The following is a 27,858-nucleotide window of genomic DNA, read 5'->3' on the forward strand; positions in this document are numbered from 1 at the left end:
TGAAGTTTCCACAGTCTGTGTTGATTTGGGGAGCCATGTCATCTGCTGGTGTTGGTCCACTGTGCTTCATTAAGTCCAGGGTCAACACAGCTGTTTACCAGGAGATTTTGGAGCACTTCATGCTTCCTTCCGCAGACTAGCTTTATGGGGATGTTGACTTCATTTTCCAGCAGGACTTGGCACCTGCCCACACTGCCAAAAGCACCAAAACCTGGTTCAATGTGAGATTACTGTGCTTGATTGGCCAGCAAATTTGCCTGCCTGAACCCATAGAGAATCTATGGGGCATTGCCAAGAGAAAGATGAGAGACATGAGACGGAACAATGCAGAAGAGCTGAAGGCCACTATTGAAGCATCCTGGTCTTCCATAACACCTCAGCAGTGCCACAGTCTGATAGCTTCCATGCCACGCTGCATTGAGGGAGTAATTGCTGCAAAAGGGGCCCAAACCAAGTATTGAGTACATATGCATGCTTATATGTTTCAGAGGTCCGATATTGTTCTCTGTACAATCCTTGTTTTATTGATTGCATGTAATATTCTAATTTTCTGAGATTGTGGATTTGGGGTTCTCATGAGCTGTAAGCCATAATCATCACAATTATGACAAATCATGGCTTGAACTATCTTGCTTTGCATATAATGAGTCTATCTCATATTAATTTCACCTTTTAAGTTGCATTACTGAAATAAATGAACTTTTGCACGATATTCTAATTTTTTGAGTTTCACCTGTACATTTGTAAAATAATGATCAGAGAACTTCCATTTTATTAATATGAAATGCACCTATTTAATATAACAAAATTATACATTCTTATTTAATCATAACAAAACCTTAAAAGGTTGTTTAACTGTAACAAAATTAGTGTAATTACTACAAAACAATGGTCAATCTGAGTGAAGGAAAATGAAGACAGGCAGACTGATGTGGGAAAGTCAGTCCCATATTCCAGAGCTGTAGTAGTCACAGGACTGGCCCTTTGGTCATTCCAAAGCAGCTGTGGACCACCACATTTTTCTCAGGGGACCACAGTTGGTGATTTCTGATCTAAATTATTGATACAATGTTCAACAGCAGAGGTCCTAGGAGAGCACAGGGACACTTCCCTCAGAATTTCCCTCACAGCTGAAATTGAGCCATCAATTATCACTTTTGGAGTGCAATCATTCTACCAGCTAGAAGTTCTAAAAGTTTCATGTAGTTTAATGATTAAGACACCAGGCTAGAGACACCAGACTGAGTTCTCATCCCACCTTAGGCATGAAAACCAGCTGCTGACCTTGGGTCAGTCACTCTCAGCCCAACTCATCTCACAGGGTTGTTGTGGGGAAAACAAGGCAAGAGTATTAGGCATATTTGCCACCTTGAATAAAAATAAAAGTGCAATAAAAATAAATAAAAAATACAATTTCACGATGAGCATCCTGAACGACGTAAAGATTTTGCTGAGGCCCAGATACATGATGTCTACAAAATGATTTATGAAGCTATTAATGTTATCAAAGAAGGAAATTAAAATTAATCTGTTAAGATTTGTTTCAACCTAAAACTTCAATATAATCTTCAGAGCTTTTTGTTTCTTTCATTATTTGGGGACTCGACTCAGTATGTACAATCTCACTTGGAACTTCTCACTGCTGTACAATCTCACTTGGAACTTCTGCATTGACTAAGGAAAGGGTAGATTTAAATAGAAAAACAATGGAACCTTGGAGAAAGGCAGTTGAGTACAGTTGAAAGGCAGTTGAAGACAGGAAGCAGATAAGGGTGAAAAACAGGTCAGAATTTTGTTAAACTTTGTAATTGACCAGTTAGTTTTGTTAGATTCTTCCTTGCTGTTTTATTTACAGTACAGATTCTTTAATCAAAAAAATAAAATCCAAGCAAATTGATATTGAATCCTATTTGAATTTTTGAATCACTGGTAACTGAATATTCCAGTTGCACCTAAAAGCCCCCTTTCAAAATTTTACAACGCTTTTATGGAACAAGCACGTAATCTAATGTCAAAATATTCTGGGAAAAAGATTTGCAACTGGAGATAACCAAGATGGGCACAAAACATTGAAGCGGAAAACAGTGGCATCATTTTCTGTCTCAAGTACAGATGATATTCTTCAATTATTTAATCAATAAACTCTGTAAATTAGCATGCATGAAGAAACAAAGCTTCTCTAACAGTTGCAGAGAAAGGGAGACATATTTTCATCTGGAGTTCATTCCACTGGGCCATTTTTGTCTGAATTGTTTTTTCCCCCAGATATTGGTAAACTTGTATATTAAATATATTAAACAGTGCACAGTTTGCACTGTTGACGAGGAAGAGTGCTTTTTTAATCTGTTCTCTTGGGTAACTTTTTGCTATAATGTTGGGGAGGTTGTGCTTTCTAACCGCATGAATCATTTTGGAATTGAACAGTAGAAATTTAAAATGAAACAAAATAAAAATTCCTTGGGATCAATAGAGATATTATGTCTAAAGATTTGACAATGTTTGGTTGTCGGCCGGATAACCTGGGTGTAGGTCAACAATGGAAAAAGGAAACAACTCTTAAAATGTTTAGGAATAATATAATAGAGTTGGAAGGGACCTTGGAGGTCCCTTTCTAGTCCAATCCCCTGCTCAAGCAGGAAACCCTATACCATTTCAGACAAATGGTTGTCCAGTCTTTTCTTAAAAACCTCCAGTATATTGATACAGATACCGATTAACAGAATTGGAAGGGACCTTGTAGGTCATCTAGTCCAACCCCACCCCAGCAGACCCTACACCAATTTTGACAGATGGCAGTCCAATCTCTTCTTGAAAGCTTCCAGTGGTGAAGTCCCACAACTTCTGAAGGCAAGCTGTTCCATTGGCTCCAATTGCAATCTTGTTCACATCAAGTTGAAGCCGTACTTTTAAATATATGGTCTGACCTTATAGTTTATTTCAATTGGGAAGTATGGCTGTCCTCTATCGGTTAAAATATATACATGTGTGTGGGTAGGTTTGTGCACATATGCATGCAGATGGCATGCTTAGGTCTTGGTAGTATAACCAACAAACAACAACTCAGTAAACTGACTTCTGTGCTAAATTGAAACTACAGTCCTATTATTCATGCTTAATTGACAGAAATAACCACCAAACATGGAATAATTAATGTCCAAGTGAATTTGCCAGGGTCCAGGGTCATACTCTAAAACAAAAACATAAATTCAGTCATAGGGCTTGAAAGACAGGGATTCAAACAACTATAGAACTCAAACAATGAGTTTTTTAAAAATCATGTATTAATCTTACTAGAAACATTTCTTCCTATAATGTACAAGTCACACAAACAATTTGCGTTTTCAGATTAGTATATTGGTAAAGCAGGATTTTATAATTAAAATAACTTTTGGGAATAAGTTTTTTATTTTAAAACCTTAATCCATGTATTGAATGTGGTTAATTATTAAAGCAGGATAGCTGACTCAAAACACTGTTGAAAGGGCATTTGTGGGAGCAGAGTCTAAAGAACAGAAGAAAATGAATTGACGAGTTCTTTGTATCTTTTAAAAGCTTATTAACTAAAGGAATTGAAAAACTACTCTGCTCATGAGACTTTAATTTTAAAAAATTCTTTCAGGAATAACATTTTTTAAGAATGTTGAAGATTTTAGGCATCAGTCTTATACTATTAATTCTTTCATTGTCAACAAACACAAAAAGTACTAAGGTACTTTCAGCGCAGAAAAAGTGTGGAGATTCAGAATGTGAAAGTAAGTATAAAGATCTTTGCTTTAACTAAGTCTATTCAACAGTGTAGTAATGCTGCAAAACTCTACCAATATATTTATTTGAAAAACTTTGGAAAGTTAATTTGAAAAGTCTAAGTGCTAATTTGAAATGATAATGAAAGTTCTATCAATTCTATCCACTTTATGAAAGATCAATTTATCATTTCCTAATGAGGATTTCCTCAGGATTTCCTCCCATTCTCATGATTCTATGAGAACTTGATGGGGTTCCAGGAAAGACTAAAAGCAAAAGCAATCGTTAGAAATCAAGCTCAGCCAATTTTCTAACGCAAGAGCTTAGCTTCATAATATGGAGCTCTGTCATTCTTTTAGCACATTCCATAGCCTGAAAAATTAGTGTAAAAGGATTTGAATTGATAAACTTCAATAGCAAGCCTGTTAACAGACCTTAGAAATAGAATCTCAGACCACAACAACATTGATTGTATCCCTGTTCCTACTAAATAGGAAGTTAATAATGTAATATTTAATTATGTTTTTATGAATATTAATTGATAAATTTATATAGCATATAAGGAGAATATTTTGGCTAGCTTTCTTTTTTAGTATTTCAGTCAAAACAGTTAAGAGTACATTACTAAGAAATCCTCCAACATTTTTATGCAAGTTTGCATAAAAGTAAAATCCTATTTTAATCAACTGTGCATACTTGGAAATACAGTGGATGCAAAAAGTCTACACAACCCTGTTAGTGAATATAAGTTGTACAATGCTGCCATAAAATCAATCAGTGCTTCAACAAAGTATTAATTTAAGGGTATGCATATTTATGCAATCACATTATTGAAAGTTTTTGGTTATTTTTCCCTAAAAGATTTCAGTTTGTTTTTCAGTTGAATTGTACAGCTTATATATTAAATGTGAAAAAAATCCGACATTATTTATCTTGGTTTGATTTTTTTTTTACAGTTCAAAAACCTTGCATTTTAACAGAGGTGTATAGACTTTTTATATTCACTTTTGTATAGTAGTAAGTGATAAAATAATTTTGGGAAAGTAAAGTATCTTATCAAATAATATCTACAGTCCTAATGGCAAAATAGATGGAGTAAGAACAACTCAGATTTATTTATTAAGAAAATGTATATGGCTGCCCGGCTCATTCCCAGTGACTCTATCATTGTTTGCTTCTGGTAACAGAACAAGTGTGGATAATTTAAGATTAAATGTTAAACCATGATCAACTGTCACATATTAGATAAGGAGAATGTGTTTGTGTTTCAGCGCCCATATAAACAGTATCTTAAAGCAGCTGCATCTTTTCCCAAGATCACATAAATGCATTTCACAATCCTGAGAAGAAACACATCTGATTTAAAGAGTTTCTATATTGATTGCTGCACTGTATAAATATTGCCTCTATTTTTAATTTTTACCCAGCAACTATGAGCAGAGTGTTAGCCATTAAAGACTACACTGGGCCTGACTGCCGCTACCTGCGCTTCAAAATTGGGGAAGAAATAATGGTATACTTCAAACTTTCCAGGGAAAGGGAAGATTTATGGGCTGGAAGTGTAAGTATTAGTCAGCAATTTGCCTGAAAATGACTGGTTTTATTTATAATATGACTACAACTTTAAGGGTTTTAAGAAAGTTAGGGTGGAGGGAAGGATTGCCTCATCTTGCAACTGCTTAAAAAGTAATTATGGTTCTATTTGAAAGAAATATGTTTTTTTTTTAAATCATAGCATTTTGAACTCAATTCAAAATAGAGGAGGTTCTGTCTATGGGCAGAATGAAAGTTCTACCTGACTCAGTTCATACTCAGTTGCCTACCATGAAAAGTTTTTGAATTTATTATTTTTTTATTACCTGGTAGCTGGAGAAGGACTGGGACCTTCATTTGGGAGGAGGGACGCTCTGTAAATTAAAAAAGGGGTAGAGACCTCTTTTGATCTTTGCTCCAGGTAAATACCTGAGTATAACCATGCAGTTTTCTTGGCAAAATAGTTTGCAATTGCCTTCTTCCAAAATATGTTTTACTTTTCTATTGTATTCCTTGATGCTCTCCATCCAAGTACTCACTAAGCCTAATTAGCTTCCAAATTTAGAGATCAGCCAGGAGCTGCCATCTTCCGAAATTCCCAGTTTTCCCCTTATCTTTAAAGGATTAGTTTAGCTTCCCTCCCACATCACCAATTATTAAGGCTGTCTCTACAGTTCTAACCTTGGGTCACCTCTTCTCATAAAAGCTGAATTATTTAATGCCTGGTTTATAATTAGTTTGAAATGTTTTCAGAAAGATACCAGGTTTGGGTTGTGTTTTAAACTTCAATCCTATACAGATAACAGATAGTCAGAGTTGGAAGGGACCTTGTAGGTCACCTAGTCCAACCCACCCCCGCTCAAGCGGGGGACCCGACACTATTTCTGACAAACGGCAGTCCAATCTCTTCTTGAAAGTCCAATCTCTTCTTGAAAGTAGCTTTAGTAATACCTTTAGTAACAGTTAATCCTACTGATTATAATGGATTTCTTCTAAGTAAAATTGTTTTGCTGAAAAGTTAGTTTTCTGAGCTCTTTTGACGCAGCCAGAGACATAATTATTCTACTGTTATATGTGTATATACCTAGTATTTGAATTGACATAGAAGCAGCATAGAAGCAGGGGTGGATTCTACCAGTTCACACCTATTCGCTAGAACCGATTGTTAATGTTCTAAGCAGTTTGGAGAACCGATTGTTAGAAGAAATTTGTCGTGTCCGTCGGAGGAAGGAAGCTCGGAGTCAGTGACTGGTTTCAGCTCTTTATTGTGCTCCGTAAACAGCTTAAGCTTGTAGGGAAAAACAGCGGCTTTTTATTCCCAAGCCGCAGCGGCCGCGGCCAATGGCACCGCTTCAAATCTCCTGCGATTAGTTTCCACCAATCGCGGGGGATTCGTAGCGGCCAATCAGTGCGGCTCGCTCAACCAATCTGGTTGCCGCGCGCTTTAGCCAATCGCAACGCGGCGCTTACAGTATGTAAATGACTGTACAGAAAACCCCTCCCCTCTTGGTTCGGTCCTACGTAACGTAGTCCCGTAGGTAGGCGGGGCTCGTACTTGCCTACTGGACCTGCGCAGGTTAGTTGTTGTTTGGCTCTCGGCCAGTTCGGTCGGGTCTTCTGTTTCTCTTGGTCTCGTCGATGGAACTACCTGGAAGGTGTCGCCAGCCTCTTGTTGCAGCTCCCTCCCGGTCTACCCGGGTCGGTTGAGCTGCGACTCTCGCCGCTCCCGCCTAGTCTTTCTGGGCTGGTTGAGCTGGCCTGGCTGTTTCTTCCTGGTGAGGCTTGAGCTGGCTGTTAACGGTGAGTATTGCCGGTTATTTTCTATTATTTCTTGATTCCCTGTATATTCCCTCCCCTCTTGGTTTGCGTTAATGGGGTCGTCTGTGTTTGATTGCGTGTCGGTTGTGTTTCTTGTCCTTGATCTTAGTTGATCGATGTGGCGTTTCCATGTTTGTCCGTCAGTTGTCTGCAGCCGGTATGAGTGGGGCCTGTCAGTTGGGTTATGGTTGCCGGTACCCATAGTGGGTCTCCGGTAAGGTTCTTTGCGTAAACTGCGTCGCCTGGTGCAAAAACCCGGTGCTTGCTTGAGTCTGGGGGTTTTCCGGGTTGTATGTGGGGTGTAGTCCGTCGAGTGGGGACCTTAGTTTTCTCCCCATTAGTAATTCTGCCGGGCTTTTGTTTGTCGTTGTGTTTGGGGTTATATGTTGTATCAGAAGCATTTTATTGATCTTTTCTTGTATTTCCCGTGTTCGATTTTTGGAGGGTTTTCTTTGTAAATTGAACCATCCGTTCCGCCCTACCATTAGCCGCTGGATGTGCCGTCGCTGTCAGTGCGTGTCGTATGCCCGTTCCGCTAGGAATTTTTAATTCTAGCGAGGTGAATTGGGGCCCGTTGTCTGACACGATGACATCTGGGAGGCCGTGGGTTGCGAAGAGCTTGCTGAGTACCTTGGTGACAGCTTCTGTTGTGGTGGTTTTCATGTTGCTTACCTCCAGCCAATTGGAGTAAGCATCCACCGTGATGAGGAATGTGTTTCCCTTTGTGGGCCCGGCAAAGTCTATATGGACCCTGGACCATGGCCCCCTGGGGGTTTCCCATTCTAGTATTGGCGCGGCGGGAGGATTTGGTCTGGTTTCTTGGCAGCGTGAGCACTTGGCCACCCAAGCCTCGATCTGCTTGTCCATGCCTTGCCACCAAGCGTAACTTCTGGCCAAGGCTTTTGTCCTCACAATGCCGGGTGCCCTTCGTGCAACAATTTTAATACTTTCCCTTGCAATTTTTCTGGTATGACCACCCTGTCCCCCATAACAAACAACCTTTCTGTAATGACAGTTCTGTTTGCCGGTTCCGGAATGTCCTGAATGATTCCTCATTGTCCTATTCCAGCCACCCTTTTTCTACCCAATGTAGCAGCTCGTGCAGACGTTTGTCTTTATTAGTCTCTCGGGCAATGTCTGACGCGGTTATGGGTAGGTCGGGCAATGCCTCTATGCTGAGGGTGGTCGTCGTGGGGGCTGGGTCGGTGTCTAGGTCGGGTAGTGGCGGCGGCTCAGCGCGTCTGCGTGGGTGATCGTCTTGCCGGGTCGGTGTGTGAGCCGGTAGTCGTAGGCGGCGAGGAACTCAGACCACCTTGTCATCCTGGGGGATAGGATGTTCGGGGTGGCCTTGTTCCCAGCCAGGATTCCCAGCAGCGGCTTGTGGTCTGTGATAATGGTGAATCGGCGGCCGTAGAGGTACTCGTGGAACTTATTTACTGCTGCAACGATAGCCGGGCCTCCTTGTCCAACTGGCTGTAGTTCCTTTCTGGTTTGCTGAGTGTTCTTGAAAAGAAAGCGATGGGTGCTTCTTTTCCGTCCGGGAGTGTGTGGCTGAGAACGGCGCCAACGCCAAAGGGTGAGGCGTCGCATGTCACGGCGAGGGTAGAGTCTCATTATATTGGATGAGGACGGCATCCGAGGTGAGCAGGTCCTTGGTTTTCCTGAATGCGGTGTCCTCACGTTTCCCCAGGTCCATTTGGCCATCTTATCCAGGAGCCTATGCAATGGCTCCGCTGCGGTCGCCTTTTGGGGCAAGAACACATTGTAAAAATTGAGCAGTCCCAGAAATGCCTGCAGCTCTGTTTTGTTCTTGGGTGTGGGGGCTTCCTTGATGGCTTTGATTTTGTTTTTGGTTGGGTGGATGCCATGTCGGTCTAGGAGGTACCCTAGGAACTCGACCTGCTCTGTGCATAGCTGGCATTTCTCTCTCTTCACTTTTAGCCCGGCCCCTTTGAATTTTTCTAGTACCTCCCTTAGGCGACCCTCTAGTTCTTCCCGGTTAGCTGCCGACACTAGCACATCGTCGAAATAGGGGACCACCCCTTTTATTCCTTGCAGCAGTCTCTCCATGAGGCTCTGGAAAATGCCTGGGGCCACGCTGACTCCAAACTGGAGTCGGTTACAACAACGCTCCCGGTGGGTGACTATTGTTTGCGCTTCGGCGGTTTCTGCATCGACCGGCAGCTGCTGGTGAGGCTTGCGCCAGGTCGAGCTTCGCAAAGACCTTGCCCCCCCAGCGAGTGTAGTAGGTGTTGCACTACTGGGACGGGGTAGGCGCTTTGTTGTAGGGGCGCAATTGAGGGTGGCCTTATAGTCCCGCAGATTCTCACTGACCCTTCTGGCTTAACTGGGGTGACTATTGGGGTCTCCCATCGGGCGTGGTCGATTGGCTGCAAGACCCCCTGTTTGACGAGCTTGTCAATCTGCTCGTCGATTTTTTTCCGGAGTGCAAAGGTACCCGCCTTGGTTTTAGGCGTATGGGGGCGATGCTGGGGTCTAGACTGAAGGAGATAGGGGGCCCTCGGTACTTGCCTAGGGTGCCGTCGAACACTTCCTGGAAGTCCCGTGCCAGTTGCTGTTCCCAGTCGGCTTCTGCGATGTGGTTTATGCCTGTAACCTCGATGCCAAGTGGTGCGAACCATTGGAGCCCTAAAGGCTGGGTCGGTTCCGGTCCACGATTGTCAGGGGAAGCTTTGCGGTGCGACCCTTGAAAGTTACTTGAACTGTCCGGTCCCGATTACGGGGATGCGGTTCTCCTGGTAGTCCTTAATCAACAACTTCTGGTTCTCTAGTCCTCCTTTTTGGAGGGTTGGCACCAGCCGCTTGATCTCTTTCCAGGCGACCATGGAGAGGTAGGACCCGGACTCCACCTCCATCCGGCATGGTTCGCCCTCGATGTCCACTTCTACGTAGACTTTTCGGGCATCGGTGGTTGAGGCGTGACCGATTGTGACCGTTTGGTGGGTTTCCTCCCTCTGGCGGCCTTCCCGTTTCGTCGCCCCGGGTGTCTCGGCTCCAGCAGTTTTCGACTTGGCGGTCTCTGGGTCTGGGGGGGGTGTCGTCTCGCCTCCGGTTGCTCTGGTCTCGTCGTCGGGGCTATAGGTCTTCCTGAGTCTGCAGACTCGGGCGATATGGCCCCTCTTGTTGCAATGCCGGCAGATCGCATCGATGAAACGGCATTCTGATCGAAGGTGGCTGCCCCCGCACCCGGCGCACTGGGGTCCCGACTTACGACCTCGTTGATCTCGTCGGTCCCGTCCTGTCTGTAGCCGATGGACATCTTCTTCCTCTTCCGTGGTGTCGGAGGCGGAGTCCAGGTCCCCGTGGTGGGTGGTGGTTTCTCGTCGGTTCGCCTCGGGATTTTCGGAGCAGTTCCCGTTGTCCGCTTTCCGAAGCCGGGCTGCTGATTTCCGGGTTGCTTCAGCCGCGGTGGCTTCCGCAAGGGTGTCGGCGAGGTCGATGTCGCCCTTTGCCATCAGTCGGCTCTTCAGTGCCGGGTCCCTGAGGCCTAGGACCACGCGGTCTCAGAGGGCATCGTCCAAGTCTCGGAACTCGCACATGCCCCCTAGGTCCCGCAGGTCAGCCATGAAATCGCTGACGCTCTCGTCCTGCCTCTGGTTCCGCCGGTAGAATTCGTCCCGCCGGATGAGTATGGGCACGGCAGGGGTGTAGTGGTTTCGGAGCAACTGTTCGAGATCGCCCCAGTCCATCACCTTCACGTCCGCGGGCTTAGCGAGGGCTTTGGCCATCTTGAACACCGCGGGCCCGCAGTGCGTCAGAAAACGGCTCTTTTCTTCTGCCCGTTCGCGTCCTTTAAGTTGCTACTCGAGGAACATTAGGAATCGGTCCGTGTACGATTCCCAATCCTCAGTAGCCAGATTGAACGGCGCGGGCGGGGTGATGCTGGCCATCTCGTCGGTCTTTGCTTCCTCGGGACACGAGCTCAGTGGTTATTCTCTGGATCCCATCCTCGTCGCCAGTGTCATGTCCGTCGGAGGAAGGAAGCTCGGAGTCAGTGACTGGTTTCAGCTCTTTATTGTGCTCCGTAAACAGCTTAAGCTTGTAGGGAAAAACAGCGGCTTTTTATTCCCAAGCCGCGGCGGCCGCGACCAATGGCACCGCTTGAATCTCCGCAATTAGTTTCCACCAATCGCGGGGATTCGTAACGAGGCCAATCAGTGCGGCTCGCTCGACCAATCCGGTTGCCGCGCGCTTTATGTGCGCAACGCGGCGCTTACGAGTATGTAAATGACTGTACAGAACAAAATTACTGGCCTAATCCTGTAAGGAAGGCAGGAAGGAAACATTCTGGTGTTGCTTACAGAAACTGCCTCTCCGTTGACCCTTATTACATTCTTGGCAGGACTAGACTTCCTGTCTCAGGAACTTCTCTGGAGTTTTTCCCCCCTCCTTTGCTGGTACTTTGCTTCTGTGGAGTGACCATTCAAAGTTACAATGGCACTGAAAAAAGTGACTTATGACCATTTTTCACACTTACGACTGTTGCAGCATCCCCACAGTCATGAGAGGCCAGGCGAGGAGATGCGTGCCTCGATGTGAGTGATATTGAGTTGGCCACACCCAGCCAATAACATGACCACCAAGCCATGTCCACCCAGTCACATGACCACCAAGCCACGCCCACAGAACCGGTTGTTAAAAATTTTGAATCCCACCCCTGCATAGAAGTATATCTCTGTCAGGGACATCCAATCTTTTCTGCAGAGGGATACATTTGGAATTTTAAGATAATTGAACATTCTTTTTGCCTATGCACACAACTGCATCTGGGCATCCTTTGGCTTATTGAAAGCAACAAAGGGTCTGATATATCTGCTATTCAGAGTTCACAACATCTGATACTTTTGTCAAAATGAGGAAGGCAACATTGCATTATCACCGCACAAACTCTGTCCCTTTTGTATGTTTATGTAACATTATTGTGCATGTATAAATGAGGAGCTTATGGTTTTCATAAATTGTTCCTCCTCTGATGATGCCTCTGCTGTTGCTTACCAGTGGCCTCTTAACCACAGAGGTTAATTAACAAGGACTAACATACCATGCTAAAACTGGTATTATCCAAATGTACTGGGAAGTTACTTTCATCTTGCTCTAGCAATTATAACCAAAGTGACATAATGGTTCAACAAATAGATGTAAAGAATCTAATTGCTAAATATTAGATCAACAGGCTTAGCATTCTTTCATTTTGTCTCTTGATCTAGTGGATCAAAATACTATTGTACTGCACAGATTATAATATCTGATTTAACCATGTTAATAGTGATGCTCTTTGATATCGATCTGGTGATTAGTATCATTTTGAATGCTTTTAATTATTTCCATTGTTTCTGATAAAATATATTAGAAATTTTAGAGCAGATCCTCACTATTAACCTATAACAGTGGTTCTCAACCTTTTCTTTACTATGGATCCCCTTTAAGTACCTTTTGTGATCAGGGACCCCTAAGACTTAACTCAAGATTTAAATCATAACATTTCTTCAAGCCTTCATAGACCCCTGCCTCTGTGACAACATTGCAGCCGCCCCTCCCCCGGGATCTGCTGATCACAGGTTGAGAATGACTGACCTATACAATTCTGGTTCCTTTTTTATCCCACACTTCACATCCCTATTTCTCCTTAATTTTAACAGAGTTGTTATATCAGTTTTGGTGATATGATAAAATTATTTCCTTCTTAACTGAAACTGAGACCCATTGACATAATTTGAAGAAAAATTACTGCTGATAAAATAGCAAGACCACTATGGGTAATGTCCTATGGCTTTTAAACTAAAAACAAACATTTCTCTACTATTTTTTTTTAAAAAAAGAGGAAGAAGCAAATTTTCTCAAGGAAAAAAACAATTTTATTCCCGAAACATAAGAAAAAAAATTCTAGAGGTTCTACTTATAATTTTTGTTTCATTAATATTTTAAGTAGAAATCACAGTGTGTTTCTAAATGCCATTTTTCCCTTTTACTATAGAAAGGCAAAGAATTTGGTTATTTCGCAATGGATGCTGTCCAGACGGAAGAAGTATTTGTTACAGAAGAAATAGAAGTGCCCACAAAGGTAAATTAAAATGCTTCATGAACATTTCAAATTCTCTAGTGGTATTATTTCAAAGGAAACTCAAGAGGTAATTTGGTGTGTTGATTTGTTCATATAAATCATAGGTGACCAACCTTTTGGCTTACCTGGGCCACATTGACTGAAGAAGAAAAACCATCACTTGACCCAACCTGCCTGGACAACTTGCATCCAGTCTCCCATCTTCCTTCTTTAGGGAAAGTGATAGAAAAAGTGGTTTTTTGATAGTTCCAGGGGGACCTAGATGAAATGGATTTCTTGCACCCCTTTCAAGCAGGATTCAGGCTTGGCTATGGGACAGAGACACTTCGGTTACACTTACGATCTCTGGTGAGAGTGGGATGGGGATAATTGCAACCATTCTTGCTCTCCTTGACCTCTCAGAGTTCTTCAATACCATCAACCATGGTATCCTTTTGGGTCGGCTATGTGAGTTGGGGCTAGGCAGATAGTTAGGGCTGGTTCAACTCCTTTCTTCAAGGTTGGTCCCAATCAGTGTTAATAGGGAGTGAGAAATCCAGCCGCCGACTGCTCACTTAAAATATCCTGCAGGGCTCGATACTTTCTGCTCTTCTATTTAATGTCTACAAGAAGCCATTGGGTGAGATCATCTGTCACCATGGGTTGAGATATCAATATGTTGAAAATATGTATACCAGATCTATATCTGGTGACCTGAGTAATGCTGTCTCTTCCCTCTCATGATTCCTGGAGGTTGTAGTGACTTGGATAGGGGACAACAGAATCCTGGCAAGACTGAGTAACTTTGAGTACATGGAGTCTCAGGATTCAAGTTTTTGTCATCCTTAGTTCTGGATATGATGATACTAACCTGTTCAGATCCATTTTGCTTCTCCTGGGTTCATGTCTCCTGCTCAAAGAACAGGTGATGGGTGTGACTAGGAGAGCTTTTGCACAGGTCTGGCTGGTGCACCAGTTGTGGTCTTTCCTGGACCATGACTCCCCACGTTTAGTTACTCAAGCCCTATTCATCTCTCATCTGGACTCTGCAATGCACTCTACATGAAGTTACTCTTGAAATCCATTCAGAAGCTTCAGCTGATACAATGTGCAGTAGTGAGAGCAGTCTTTGAGCCCCTAGAATGGCCCATATTACATCTCTGCTCCATGAACTGCACTGGCTACTGGTCTGCTTCTGGGTGTAGTTCCAAGCATTGGTTATCGCCTTTAAAGTCTTTAATAGCATACGTCCAGGCTATCTGAACAGTCTCATGCCACTAAGATAAGCCTATCCTACTCATGCCAGCAGAGAGAGCTTATTGTGGATCCCATCAGTCAAAGAACTCTGACTTTTGGGATCCAGAGGAGCCTTCTCTGCCACAGTGCCTACCCTTTGGAACATCCTACCCTTCAGGATAAGATCTGGCCCCATCCTCCTATCCTTCCATAGGAGCCTGAAATCCTAACTCTGCTTGATGGCCTGGAGACACAATGGGGAAATTCCATGCTAGAGGTGACTGTGGGATTATGGCTGATTCGACCTCCCCTCCTAGTGTTCTGCTCTTTCGTTAGCCCATTGGTGTATTCTTATTGTTTTGTTTTTCATTGTTTCTTTTACTGTTTGATTATTTGACTTCTGTTTTGTTTACACTTCTTTTCATGTCTTTGTTTTTATTATTATAAGCTGCCTAGAGTAGCCCCACAGTGAGATAGGCAACAAATAAATTTAACAAATAACTAAATAATAGTCTTGGGCTGCATAAAAATATAGAATTAATGTATATAAATACATTAATAATGTTAAAACTTTACAACCTTGTGAGGCTGAATTACTAGCTGTCCAAGATTGCATGCAGCTTGCAAGTTGGAAACGCCTAATGTAAATCCTTTAATTTTCTGTGTCCATAAAATTATGCTGGATCTTGGTCTCCTGATCATGATCTACTTAAAACATTCTTAATACATAATAATGTGTAGGATCAGATAGTCAGTTTGGCATTTTAGTTAAGGCACAAAAGTATAAGACAAGATTTTATGAATTCCAGAACAGCTTCAGGGTCAAAAAAATTTGGAAAACAAATCCAACTGGGTGACCTTGGGCCAATCTCTTATCCCTAGGAAGGAGGCAAGGGCAAATCACTTCCAAAATCCTGCCATGAAATCTGCATAAACTACTCCAGGCAGTTGTCAGCAGTCAACACTTGCGTCAATAATAATTTACCTCCAAGGAGTCCTGGATTTTTCTCAAAACTAGACCATCCATTTGACAGAAAGACCACAATTAAGAGTTGCAAATTGTTCCAGTATAATGTCTGTCTGTCTGTCTGTCTGTGTGTGTGCAGTGAGGAGAGGAGCTTTGACCAATGCATTTATACTCATTGACCCTCTTCAGTTCCCTCCTCATAACACTTGATTTGTTCTACATACAGGGTACTTTGGTCCTCATTGTTAATTAGTTCCAGGAGGTGCGATGAATACCCAAAACAATGAGTATCAAATAATTTTTTTCCCATAAGGAATAATATAGTGCATCACAAGGCAGCCAACACTGACAAGTTCAGGCTGGTGCGTTGAGTAGCAAGCAAATGAGTACCGGGACAAACTTTTCACGTCAAAATGTCTTGAGTACCAAATTCAATGAGTTTTAAAGCAGTTGAGTACCAAGGTACCACTGTATTGCCAACATTTTTTTCAATGTGTGTTTTTACTTTATTTTGTTTAAAAACAAGCAAATAGAAACAATATGAAAAGCCCCTAAAGTTCCATATGCCAATAGAGTTTGATTCGCATGATACTGGATTCTACCCCCCACCTCTAACTTTTTTCACTTTTAGAATTGAAAGATGCATGGAATTGAAGAATGGAGAGAAGAAATTTACTCTTCCTCTGTTATGATAAGTTGCTTTAATCATTCAAATGGACAATTGATTTTATAGACTCTTACAGTTGGAAGGGGCCCCCTGCCCAGGGCAACAATCCTCAGATTATCCCAGATAAAAGGTTGTCCAACCTTTAATTGAAACCTCCACTGATCACCCACAACTCTAGGAAGCTGGCTAATTCAGTATTTAATAGCTCTCATGCTGTTCTCACAAAATGCATGTAGGATATGTTCAGGAAAATGATTATGGATAGTGTTAGCTTCGTTTCCCTTCTACCAAACATCACCAGTTGCCTTAATAAAGGAGAGGAGGAGGAGGCAGGTTCTAAAAGGTGATTGGATGATTATCTATCAAAACCTGCTCAGGTTTTGCAGAAAGGTTTTGAATGAGTGTGATCAAAAGGAATCTATCAGCTAATAGCAGAGCTTTGTATGTTTCCAGAATAGCACTATTCTGGAAAGCAACATTATTCTAGAACAGCATTAAACCATTTCAAAAAGACTGGAAAACATTTAAGAGCTCAGGCTGAAGTTACTTGTTGCAGTGACAGAGCTTCTTTCCACATTTTTTATGCTTTATTAATAATGATACATAGTTATATGAGAATATTCCTGGACACACTTAACTACTGCTATTTATATTTGTGTGTATGTGTGTGTGTGTGTATATATGTATGTGTATGTATATATATATATATATATATATATATATATATATATATATATATATATATATATATATATATATATATATATATGTTCTGTCCCACCTGTATCCACAGGTGAGAATCTCAAGTTACAGAGTTCAAATACTTTACGCAAACAAAACCAGAGACAGAAGATTCAATTGCTCTGTTTTCACAGTCCTTTGGCAATCCTCCTAGAATCTGTCTGGCAATTCTGTATAGTTCGTAAATCACAACGCTGTAGTCAGACGCACTTCTTTCCAAGGCAAAATCCACTTTGTTTCCAGCAAAGATTGCGAACGCATATGCTCCCTTATATCCTCTGAGAGGGGGCGTGTCAGTCTCATGAATTAATCCTTTGCTGGACGTCTCTTTTCTAATTGAGATTGATGTCTCAATCTTCTCCTAGTCCTGGCATCCAGCCAACATCCAGCAGTTTCATCACCGCTTGAAGCCTCTGACACACTTTCCTGATTAACAGTTAACACCTGAGGTGCAATCAGGGAAGTAGATTCAGGGGAGGGAGTGGACTCTGAAACCTCCAATAAATCAGGTTCATATCTCAGATCCAACTCCTCTCCCTCTACTTGACTCCCCTCTAAGTCACTTAATAATGCAGGCTCGAATCTCAGTGCCAGATCTTCTTCATCGCTCGAACCCACATCTGCTGACTGACCAGGTTCAAATCTCGGAGTCACAACATATATATATGTATGTATATGTATATTATATATATATATATATATATATATATATATATATATATATATATATATATATATATATATATATATATATATATATGGTGTTCGGCTTGGTTCGGGTATTTTCCCACGTCATTGTAGTTCTTTTAAAGTTGTAGCAACGTTTCAGCAGAATCTCATCTGCCATCATCAGGCTTCTGTATTGTGTCCGTCTGTAGGTCCAGACTTTACAGTGGTTTCCACAATGCTGCCAGCCAATCAAGATACAAAAAGAGCCAAAAACAGACAGAAGATATCAGAGACACCCATCAAGCAGAACACAGCAAACTCCGAGACCAATAAACACAGACCAAGACTCCCAACCAATCAGGATGAAGAAAAAACCATTCTGGCACAGCAATAGGCTGCCCCAAATTTAAATCTGAAACCACTGTAAAAGTCTGACCCACAGACGGACACAATACAGAAGCCTGATGATGGCAGATGAGATTCTGCTGAAACGTGCTACAACTTTAAAGAACTACAATGACGTGGGAAAATACCGAACCCGAACACCATATATATATATATATATATATATATATATATATATATATATATATATATATATATATATATATATATATATACATATACATATACATATACATATACATATACATATAGAACACATACACATACACATACATACACATACACATATATACATACATACATACATACATACATACATATATATATATATATATATATATATATATATATATATATATATATATATATATATATATATACCACACCGATAACCTCAGAAAACATATATATATATATTCGTAGATTTTCACGGGTACAGGTATGCAGGTCTTGGCATCTTCAGGTCTTTTCCCGTGTAAGATTGAGAGTATCTTGGCAATATTTCGACAAGGTCCCACTCACCATCTTCAGGCTGGTGCTCTTCAGGAGATTACAACACAAGACCCAGGATGTCACAACAATAGAACTCAGAAGGTCATCACACAGCCTATTACCCAGGTCATTACAACCCGGGAGATTACAGCACAAGACCCAGGATGTCAAAACAATAGAACTCAGAAGGTCATCACACAGCCTATTACCCAGGTTGTTACAACACAGGAGGCTGATAGACACACAGCCAATACCTCAGCCACACATGTTCTTACAAAAAAGCCAGTCAATCCGCAAACATCAACTCCATCAACCAATCAAGAAATGACAACACAGCCAACCTCCCCACCAGTATTTATAGAGAGACGGCAGTTCTGATCACTCTTTGCTCGCACAAGCATGAAGCCGAAAGCACCAGCCTGAAGATGGCGAGTGGGGCCTCGTCGAAACGTCACCAAGATACTTTCAATCTTACATGGGAAAAGACCCAAACACGCCAAGACCTGCATATATATATAGATATATAGATACAGATACAGATACAGATACAGATACAGATATATACAAAGAGAGAGAGAGATGATGTACAAAGGTCTCAAAGGGCTTTCAAGTGCTTTTTTAATGGGTGAGGAAAGCTAGGTAAATAATAGATGTTTTAAATAAGTCAAAAATAATGTATTCATTTTATATGCATTTTAATTTTTAGGAAACTGATTTCCTTTGTCTTGATGGTGAAGAATATGTTTTTGAAAATGAAGACAGCATACTTAATCATCGTGCTGAAGAAAATGAGCATGTATCTCTTTACACTGATGGTAAAGACTCAGACTTTAACATGCCTGAGGATGAAATCATGAAGCGCCCAGATACTTCTATCCCAAAAGAGTATAGCAGTCACAGCAAGGCTGATCAAGATGAGTCTAGCCAGCAAGAGGATCCAATCAGCCAGGCTCTGATTCCCGTCCCAACTCAGTCAACTTGGACTGTTTCTGGGATTGCAGGTTGGCTTGGTTTGAGAAGGGAAGAAAATAAGGAGGCTTTTGGAAAATCCTCAGATATTGCAGAACAAGTTACAATTAGACATAGAAAAATAGCAATAGATGATAATGCTGATATTAAAAAACAACCCAAGAAGAGTAAAATGGAGCCACATAGCTGGTTTCAGAGCAGTTTGACAGATGTCTTTCATTTTGGAAATGAAAAACCAGGACATGATCTGCTGTACAAAGATGGTGATTCAGATCTCCATAGCAGTTGCAACACTGCTTCTAATAGTGGCCACCATAGCAGAACTGCAGCTTCTGAAGCAAGAATAGAGAAACACAGTGATAATGAGCTGTCTGAATCAAACTGGTTTGATCTGAAGTTAAATGATATTTTAACTTTTGGGTACACTCAAAAAGACGGAGAGCAGCTTGCAAATGGAGAAGTAGATCAAAATGAAGACTCACTGCCTCCTAATATACAATCAGTCCCAGTGGAGGATGGTTTGAGAGAAGCAGCAGTAGAGCAAATACTCTATGAAGAACAAAACAAATATGTTAAAAAGAACATAGAGCAAACAGCTGAATCAGTAGTAGATGAAGAGAAAGAAAAATATCATGAAGAAATTACCAGCCCAGATATTACAGATACTGAAGTTCCTTTAGGAAATGAACATCCTGATTTCATGGAAGCTGCTTCTTTTTCCACTGAACTTGCTGAAAATCTAAAATCTTCCAGTACAGAACAAGATTCAGTATCAAGGAACCAAATAATTGAAAATACTCCGGAGTCAGAAAGAATAAAAAGCCAGTCAGGTTTGTATGAAAGCGTATATAATAATATAGTTGAAGTTAATAAGGCCATATCAGTTAATCAGTTAAGACATAAGTCTCGAGCTATTCAGAGCTCAGTTGTAGAGCAGCTTCCATCTTTTCACAGTATAGATAATTTTGTTCCATTACATACTTAAATTGAAGGAGAAGAAAATCAAAAAGGCTCTAAAAAGCTTCAGTTTTTCTATCCCGTTATCTATTTTACAAATGTACTAGATTTTAAGTAAGTTAGACCTAAAGAAAATGCAGACACTTTGGGTATGGATCTAAAATCTAATGAGTAAAACTGACAACCTAAAAATAGTGAATACTGGTAGCATTTTCTACAGATAAAGAAAATAAAAAGCAGTTTCTATTAAATTAGAATATTATCAAAAAAGAATTAGAAAACAGAATACTGACACTTCTCAGGAAAACTTTATCCTGTCTTCTTTAGCAGCAAAAGCTAGTGAAAAAAACATAGAAACCATTGAAAATGGTGAATTAGTAGAAGTTAATAAACCACACTTGCGGCTAGTGAATTCTAATAAAAATATTGCCTTTCCTATGTAGACAAATAACTAATTATAAAAAGGGTCAGGATCAGAAAAGGAAAGGTTTGGAAATATAGAAACACTTTAATCCAAAAATAATCAAAAAAGATTATTCACATTCTAGAATTCAAGAAACAGTCTCATCTAGAGGTAGAAAATATAGCTAATTCACCATCAGTGTAACAAGCTATGAAACAAAAAAGAAAAGATGCTGGGAAAATAGCTGGACCAGATAAAATAGAACAAGTAGAAAATTTACTTTTGCAGGTGTCAGAAACATTTGTAGAAAGAATGTCTAAAAGCATGCAAGAAAAAAAATAAAATTAATCTGGAAATGCATGAAAAATGTTTTTGAAAGAGCTAAATGAACCCTTAAGGAATTTTTCACAGTGCCAGGATATGCCAGATGACAATAGAATAAAATAGAATAGAGTTGGATGGGGCTTTGGAGGTCTTCTAGTCCAAGCCCCTGATTAAGCAGGAAACCCTACACCACTTCAGATAAATGGTTATCCAATCTCTTCTTAAAAACTTCCAGTATTGGAGCATTCACAACTTCTGGAGGCAAATTGTTTCCCTGATTCATTGTTCTAACTGTCAGGAAATTTCTTCTTAGTTCTAGGTTGCTTCTCTCCTTGATTAGTTTCCACCCATTGCTTCTTGTCCTGCCCTCATGTGCTTTGGAGAATAGCTTCTTTGTGGCAACTCCTGAACTATTGGAACACTGCTATCATGTCACCCCTAATCCTTCTTTTCATCAAACTAGACATACCCAGTTCCAGCAACCGTTCTTGATATGTTTCAGCCTCCAGTCCCCTAATCATCTTTGTTGCTCTTCTCTGTACTCTTTTTAGGGTCTCAACATCTTTTTTACATCGTGGCAACCAAAACTGGATGCATATTCCAAGTGTGGCCTTACCAAGGCATTATAAAGTGGCATGAACACTTCATGTAATCTTGATTCTATCCATCTGTTTATGCAGCCTAGAACTGTGTTGGCTTTTTTCGTTGCTGCAGCACACTGTTGGCTCATATTTAAATGATTGTCCACTAGGATTCCAAGATCCCTCTCACAGTTACTACTATTGAGCAAGGCACCACCTATAGTGTACCTGTGCATTTATTTTTTTTGCCTAAATGTAGAACCTTACTTTTTTTACCAGTGAATTTCATTTTGTTTGATAGTGCCCGATGTTAAATCTGTCAAGATCCTTTTATAATTAAGCCTATCTTCTGGAATATTGGCTATTCCTACTAGCTTGGTGTTGTCTTCAAATTTGATGAGTTCCCCATCTATCCCCTTATCCAAATCATTTATGAAGATGTTAAAGAGGCCTAAAACATAGCCATGGGGTACCTCACTGCATATTTCTCTCCATGTAGATGCAATTCCATTGAGGATTAGACTTTTAGTGTGGTTGGTCAGCCAGTTACTAATCCATCTGGTGGTGATGCTGTCTAACTCACATTTTTCTATTTTATCAAGTAGTAAGTTATAGTCTACTTTATCAAATGCCTTACTGAAGTCCAAGTAAATTATATCGACAGCATTCCTCTAGTCCACTAATTTTGCCCTTTTGACAAATAATGCAATAAAGTTAGTCTGGTATGATCTGTTTTTTGATAAACCCATGTTGCCTTTTGATTATTACTTTGTTTGCTTCTACAGTAGGTGTTCTCTGATTCATTGATGGATTATCTTTTCCAGAATCTTCCCTGGTATTGAGGTCAGGCTAATAGGTCTGTAGTTTCCTGGACCTATTTTTTTCCCTTTTTTGAAGATGGAAACTACATCAGTTTCTCGGTGCTTCAGGATCTTTGAAAGATATAGTTCAGTGGGTCTGAGATCTCGTCTGCCACTTCCTTCAAAACCTTGGGTGTAATCCATCTGGTCCTGCTGATTTGAATTTGTCTGGGCTAGACAGGTGCTCACTTACCATTTTCTTCCCTGGTTTAATTTGCGTTCCTAATCTGCTTTTTGTGGTGCTGTTTTTGATAGGTTGGATGAATGAATAATAAAATATTTATTGCTGTTTTAGACAGTGGGAAATCAGCTATAATGGGGAAGAAAATGAATTTTATTAGAAAGAAGACTTATAATAAGGGAGGAATAAAAGAGAAAAATAGAGAGCAAAAAGCCAAAAATACTAATGAAGTATTTGAAAATTTTAATGAAAATTACTCCAAAGATGCAGGAGATATTAAAGCAAGCTATGTTCATAATTCAGTGGCTAAGACGCTGAGTTTGTTGATCAGAAAGATCGGTAGTTCAGCGGTTCGAATCCCTAGCACCATGTAATGGAGTGAGCTCCCATTACTTGTTCCAGCTTCTGCCAACCTAGCAGTTTGAAAGCATGTAAAAATGCAAGTAGAAAAATAGAGACCACTTTGGTGAGAAGGTAACAGTGTTCTGTGCACCTTCGGCGTTTAGTCATGCTGGCCACATGACCACGGAGATGTCTTCAGACAGCACTGGCTCTTCGGCTTTGTAACGGAGATGAGCACTGCCTCCTAGAGCCGGAAGTAACTAGCACGTATGTGCGAGGGGAACCTTTACCTTTACCTTATGTTCATAATGAAAAAGAAAAGCAGGAAGTTACTGAAGATGCAAGGAAGTTAGCTCAGTCTCCATTTTCTATTTGTTTTTCTCCAGATTCAGTCATACATTCTGAAGTACAATACAGTGAAGCTGAAGAGCTCCAGTGCATTTCTTCTTTTAACCACTATAAAGATCTCTTTAGATTTCAGAACTTTCTAGACAAAACCAAAAATTCTTTGCAAGAAATTAAAAGAATCAAGGTTAAAAATAGCCAATCTAAAAATAGTGTTGAATCACTACAGAAAAACAAAGAAATAGAAAAGAAAAATATGTTAAATCAGAAAACAGCAAAGAAAGCAAATCTGAAGGAAGATGTTTTCAACAAAGATTTTTTTCTACTTTCATTAACAATGCAAAACAATGCAGGCAGTGCAAATGTAACAAAAGATGCTAGGATATTATTAGAAACAATTTTTCCTTCATCTGAAAAACATTTTTCAGAATGTATAATAAAACCTTTATTCCAGGATCAAAAAACATGTGATAAAAACTTTGGCAAACCGCACAAAGTCTCAGAATTACAATTTAGTGTACAAAGATCAACAAAACAGTATAAATCTGTACAGAGAGTTTCCTTATCTAGAAAACAATACATTAAAAAAATTAAACATTTAAACCTAAAATGTTTGGATGAAAGTACACCTGTAATCAGTTACACTGAGTTTATGAAGAAAGCTGAGATTTCAGAACCATTGGTTTGTTTGTATTCGGAAAAATATACCAACAATGATATACAAGATGATGTTATAGATTCTCATAAAGAAAATGAATTTGTTGAGGTGAAGAATGTAGCAAGCATGACACCTGGTACTATGAAAAAAATTTCCGTAAGTTATAACAAAGACTATCCATGGAACAAAAGTATAACTAAAGAAAATATGAATCAGTTTTCTCAAAAAAGAGAAAAAGTACAAATTAATGTATCAAAACAAATTTTGCAATTGACTATTGACAGTCAACCAGATAGCAAAAAGATGCAAACAACTGAAAAGTACCCAAATAACTTAAAGAAGCAAGGGTTATCTCCATTCACTGCAGGTCAAGAACTGCTTCAATGTGAAAAAGAATTTTATGGACATGTCAAACATAATTTGAATTTTGTCACACACAGTGTGGAAAAGAAATACTTTCAGGATCCACAGATGCAGACAGGTGAAAGAAGCAATGAAGTAAACAGTTCAGAAATAATAGAAGAATATGATGATAGTGCTCAACGTTGTGATGTTTCTTCAGTACCAAAAACTATTGAAAATTATGCTCCCCAAGAACAAACTATCTCACATTATCCTGATTCTCATACCTTTTCTAAGAAAAATATACATTTACTACCCATGTATAAAAGTCTAATCTATTCAAAAGAAGGTAAAAAAGAATTAAAAAGTAAACAAAAGATTTTAGCTTCTCATGTTGATCAATCAGATAGGGAAAAAAGCATTATAACCAGTACAAGGCCTGATAGAAAGCATATAAACCAGGCAGAATATACCACAAAAACATATTTAGCACCTAATTTAGAAAACAAGTTTAAAATTTTAAGTCAACGTAAGAAACAAGATGGCATTTTAAATACTGGAGATACCGAACTTGAATTTCAGCAAGAAATAGTACCACTAATGTTATCTGTACCAGTAGTAGTATCTCAGAAGAAAACTAAATGCAGTTTAATCACTGACTATCATAATTTACTTCTTAAAAAGCATGGTTTAGTAGACACTTTTGCCAGTGAAGATCTTCTTGTGCAACATTTAGACATTCAGAGGGAAGATTCCAAATCAGATCGTACTATTAATCCTAGCAAATTTTCCTCAGATGAGATCTCCCATCATCTTGAGTCTATAAATCATATTATGGATTGCACCCCTATGTACACAAAAGGTAGTTTAAACACACACCATTTAGTTTTTGATGCTGATAATGAAATATTTACAGAAGACAAAACAGTTTGTTTTAAAAACTTAAACTATGTACATAAACTATCTACTTATAGGCATGAAAAAATTAAGCCAGAAAAGGGCCAGGAAGATAAGAAAAGTGAGAAAAATAGGAACAAAAATGGGAGAAATTTTAATATATGGCAAAGTGTTATAAGCAATATTTTTGATAAAACTTCATATTATTTTGGAAAGATATATAAAAAAACTAATGATAATGACGATTTCACAAAACATAAAATTAATAAAAATATGAAAGCAGAGAGACATAAGGCTAAATATACCCGTGAACAAACAAAATATGAATGTCAGGATGTGAATGTTTTTTATTCTTTTAATAATAAAGTAATGCAATGGAAAAAATATGTTACTGCAGATTCAGAAAATGGTAACAGAAACACTGTCAGACTCCGAATTCTGGAAAAAGAGTCTGTTTTCCAAAATGCAATTCAAAATGGTAAATTGATAACAAATACAGGCTTAGACTGGAAAGATGCCAGTTCCTCCTTAAGAGTCCAGGAATTTAATTTAAAGCTAGTTGAGGAATCAAGAAAGATTATTCAAGCAAATATTTGTGTAGAAGAATTGCAGCAACTACAGAAAGAGTTTGAAAAGCTTCAGTACAACTTCTCCATTTCTCCATGTGAAGATATTTACAAGAAAAGAAAACAAGCAACAACTTTGGTGGAACATAGATGTAAATTAAATATTGGACACGAGAAGTGTATGAAGACCAAAATGCATTTACTGCCAGAAGTCCAAGGTCTAATGTGGGAAATCAGAAACAACTGTGGAAGCCAAAAGACAGAATCAGGTACTAGGCAACTGTTTTGGTAATAAAGCAAGTAAATAAATCAAAAATTCCTGAAAATTTTTGTTTTTAAACAAAGAAAGATCCTCTATTTTTATTAGGCATAATGCAACAAAAATTGATAGCTCTTTTACACTGGCAGAACTTCAAGATAATATCCTACTCCAGGGGTGTCAAACTCAAGGCCCATGGGCTAAATCTGGCCCATGGGGACAGGGTGTTTAAATATGGCCCGCGGGGCCACCCTGGAAACAGCAAAGGACCGGCCTGCGGTGCCTCTGCCAGTGAAAGTGAAGCTGCGGAGGCCACATGCATCCCTCTTGGGTCCTGTTTTCGCTGACAGAGGGCTACAGGAGGCCATTGCAACCAAAAATGGGGCCCGGGGGGAGCACGAGCTCTGTTTTCACTGGCAGAGGGCTAGCAAAACAAACTAAAAACAAAAGAGGAAATGTTTCTCCTTTTGCATTTGGGAATGCAAGAAGGGATAGGAGAGGAGAAAGGGAAAGAGGAAAGAGAAAAGGAAGGGAAGATGGGAAGAAGAAAGGAGAAGGAAGGAAGGAAGGAAGGAAGGAAGGAAGGAAGGAAGGAAGGAAGGAAGGAAGGAAGATTATAATAAGAGTGCGGGAGGGTCTGAGGGAAGTCCTGCCTTAGCACTTGACCACCACAGGTGCCCCTGACATGATGTCGAGCTGGTCACGCCCACCCTGGCCACACCTACCCCAGCCACACCAGCCAGCCCCCCAAGGTCAAACACAACCCTGATGCAGCCCTCAATGAAGTTGAGTTTGACACCCCTGCCCTACTCTTAAGTATAGTATTACTTCTGATGATTTAAAGCATAATTTAAAATAAAAACAAATTGATGTTTTCAATCATTAGAAAAGTGCAATATTTCCACAATATAACTAATTTTAGTAGATGTATTACTTATGAATGACTTGGACTATTAAATGCATTGTAGTTCTTAATCATTTGGATTTTTATTGTTTATATATATTAGAAAAGAACACTACATTTAATTCTTCTGCATCAGTCTGGAAGTCAGGACTCTAATATATTTCCTGTCATCATAATGAACAGAAGATAAATTTCACTTCCAAATGTGAACAATTCAAGTGGAATGTTCTAGAATCCTTCCCACACTTCTGAAAATCCTTATTTTAATTTTATTTTTCCCCCTTCTTTTTTATAAGGCATATTATTTCATATTCATAAGCCTGATAAATAATAGTTATCGTTATACTAAAAAAATTATCCTGATTTTTAGGACCTTCTAAATGTCTTTATAGTTATAATAGCCTGCACTCTAATAATTATTAGGAATGTTTTGCTTATATGGATTTAGTCCCCAAGTACATTCACTCAAAAATCAATTCTGATTCTGGGGGACTCTTGGTAATGATGTCATTATCATATGTGCTTGTTGTTCATTACTGAGGAAAAATCTAGGTGTTATCTGGTTCCCAAACATGGTGCTCTAAATATTGTTAAATAAAAACAAAATAAACCCAAATGTGATTTGCTTGTGCTGGGTTGAGCATAATGTGTGGATCCAGCCATTTTGTTTGTAAATGATGATTTGAGTCTTAACATATTGAGCAAGCCCCAGCTATGATTATATATTATAGTTAAACAAACCATGTCACGGCATGATTTGTGAATCCAGATTCATGGCAATCTTAACCAAAATTATTTTTATCAGTATAATGGAAATGACATAAATAGTTAAGTGGAGGAGCAGGTAAAAAATGAAAAGGACTACCTAATCTATCCAATGCTTGTTAATTCCACCCCAGCCCCCCAAGTTCAAAGATAACTGCAAGCATATGTAATG

General features: G+C 39.8%; 1 protein-coding gene across 4 annotated transcripts in view; it reads left to right on the forward strand.

Moving 5' to 3' along the window:
- The first annotated feature begins 3,447 nt into the window (after positions 1-3,447).
- Positions 3,448-27,858, forward strand: part of MIA2 (MIA SH3 domain ER export factor 2) — a 62,015-nt gene continuing 37,604 nt past the window's right edge. For all 4 annotated transcript variants that reach the window (XM_087951857.1, XM_087951859.1, XM_087951858.1 and 1 more), the window contains exons 1-5: positions 3,448-3,752; positions 5,172-5,305; positions 13,091-13,177; positions 19,040-20,132; positions 23,337-26,027. In XM_087951857.1, the coding sequence (XP_087807983.1) occupies positions 3,638-3,752; positions 5,172-5,305; positions 13,091-13,177; positions 19,040-20,132; positions 23,337-26,027 (4,120 nt within the window). In that variant the 5' untranslated portion in view covers positions 3,448-3,637. The remainder of the gene's footprint in view (positions 3,753-5,171; positions 5,306-13,090; positions 13,178-19,039; positions 20,133-23,336; positions 26,028-27,858) is intronic.

This window comes from Notechis scutatus, chromosome 1 (genome assembly GCF_049901735.1).
Source record: "Notechis scutatus isolate UNSWTSFEM ecotype Mainland chromosome 1, rNotScu1.2, whole genome shotgun sequence".
Lineage (NCBI taxonomy): Eukaryota > Metazoa > Chordata > Lepidosauria > Squamata > Elapidae > Notechis > Notechis scutatus.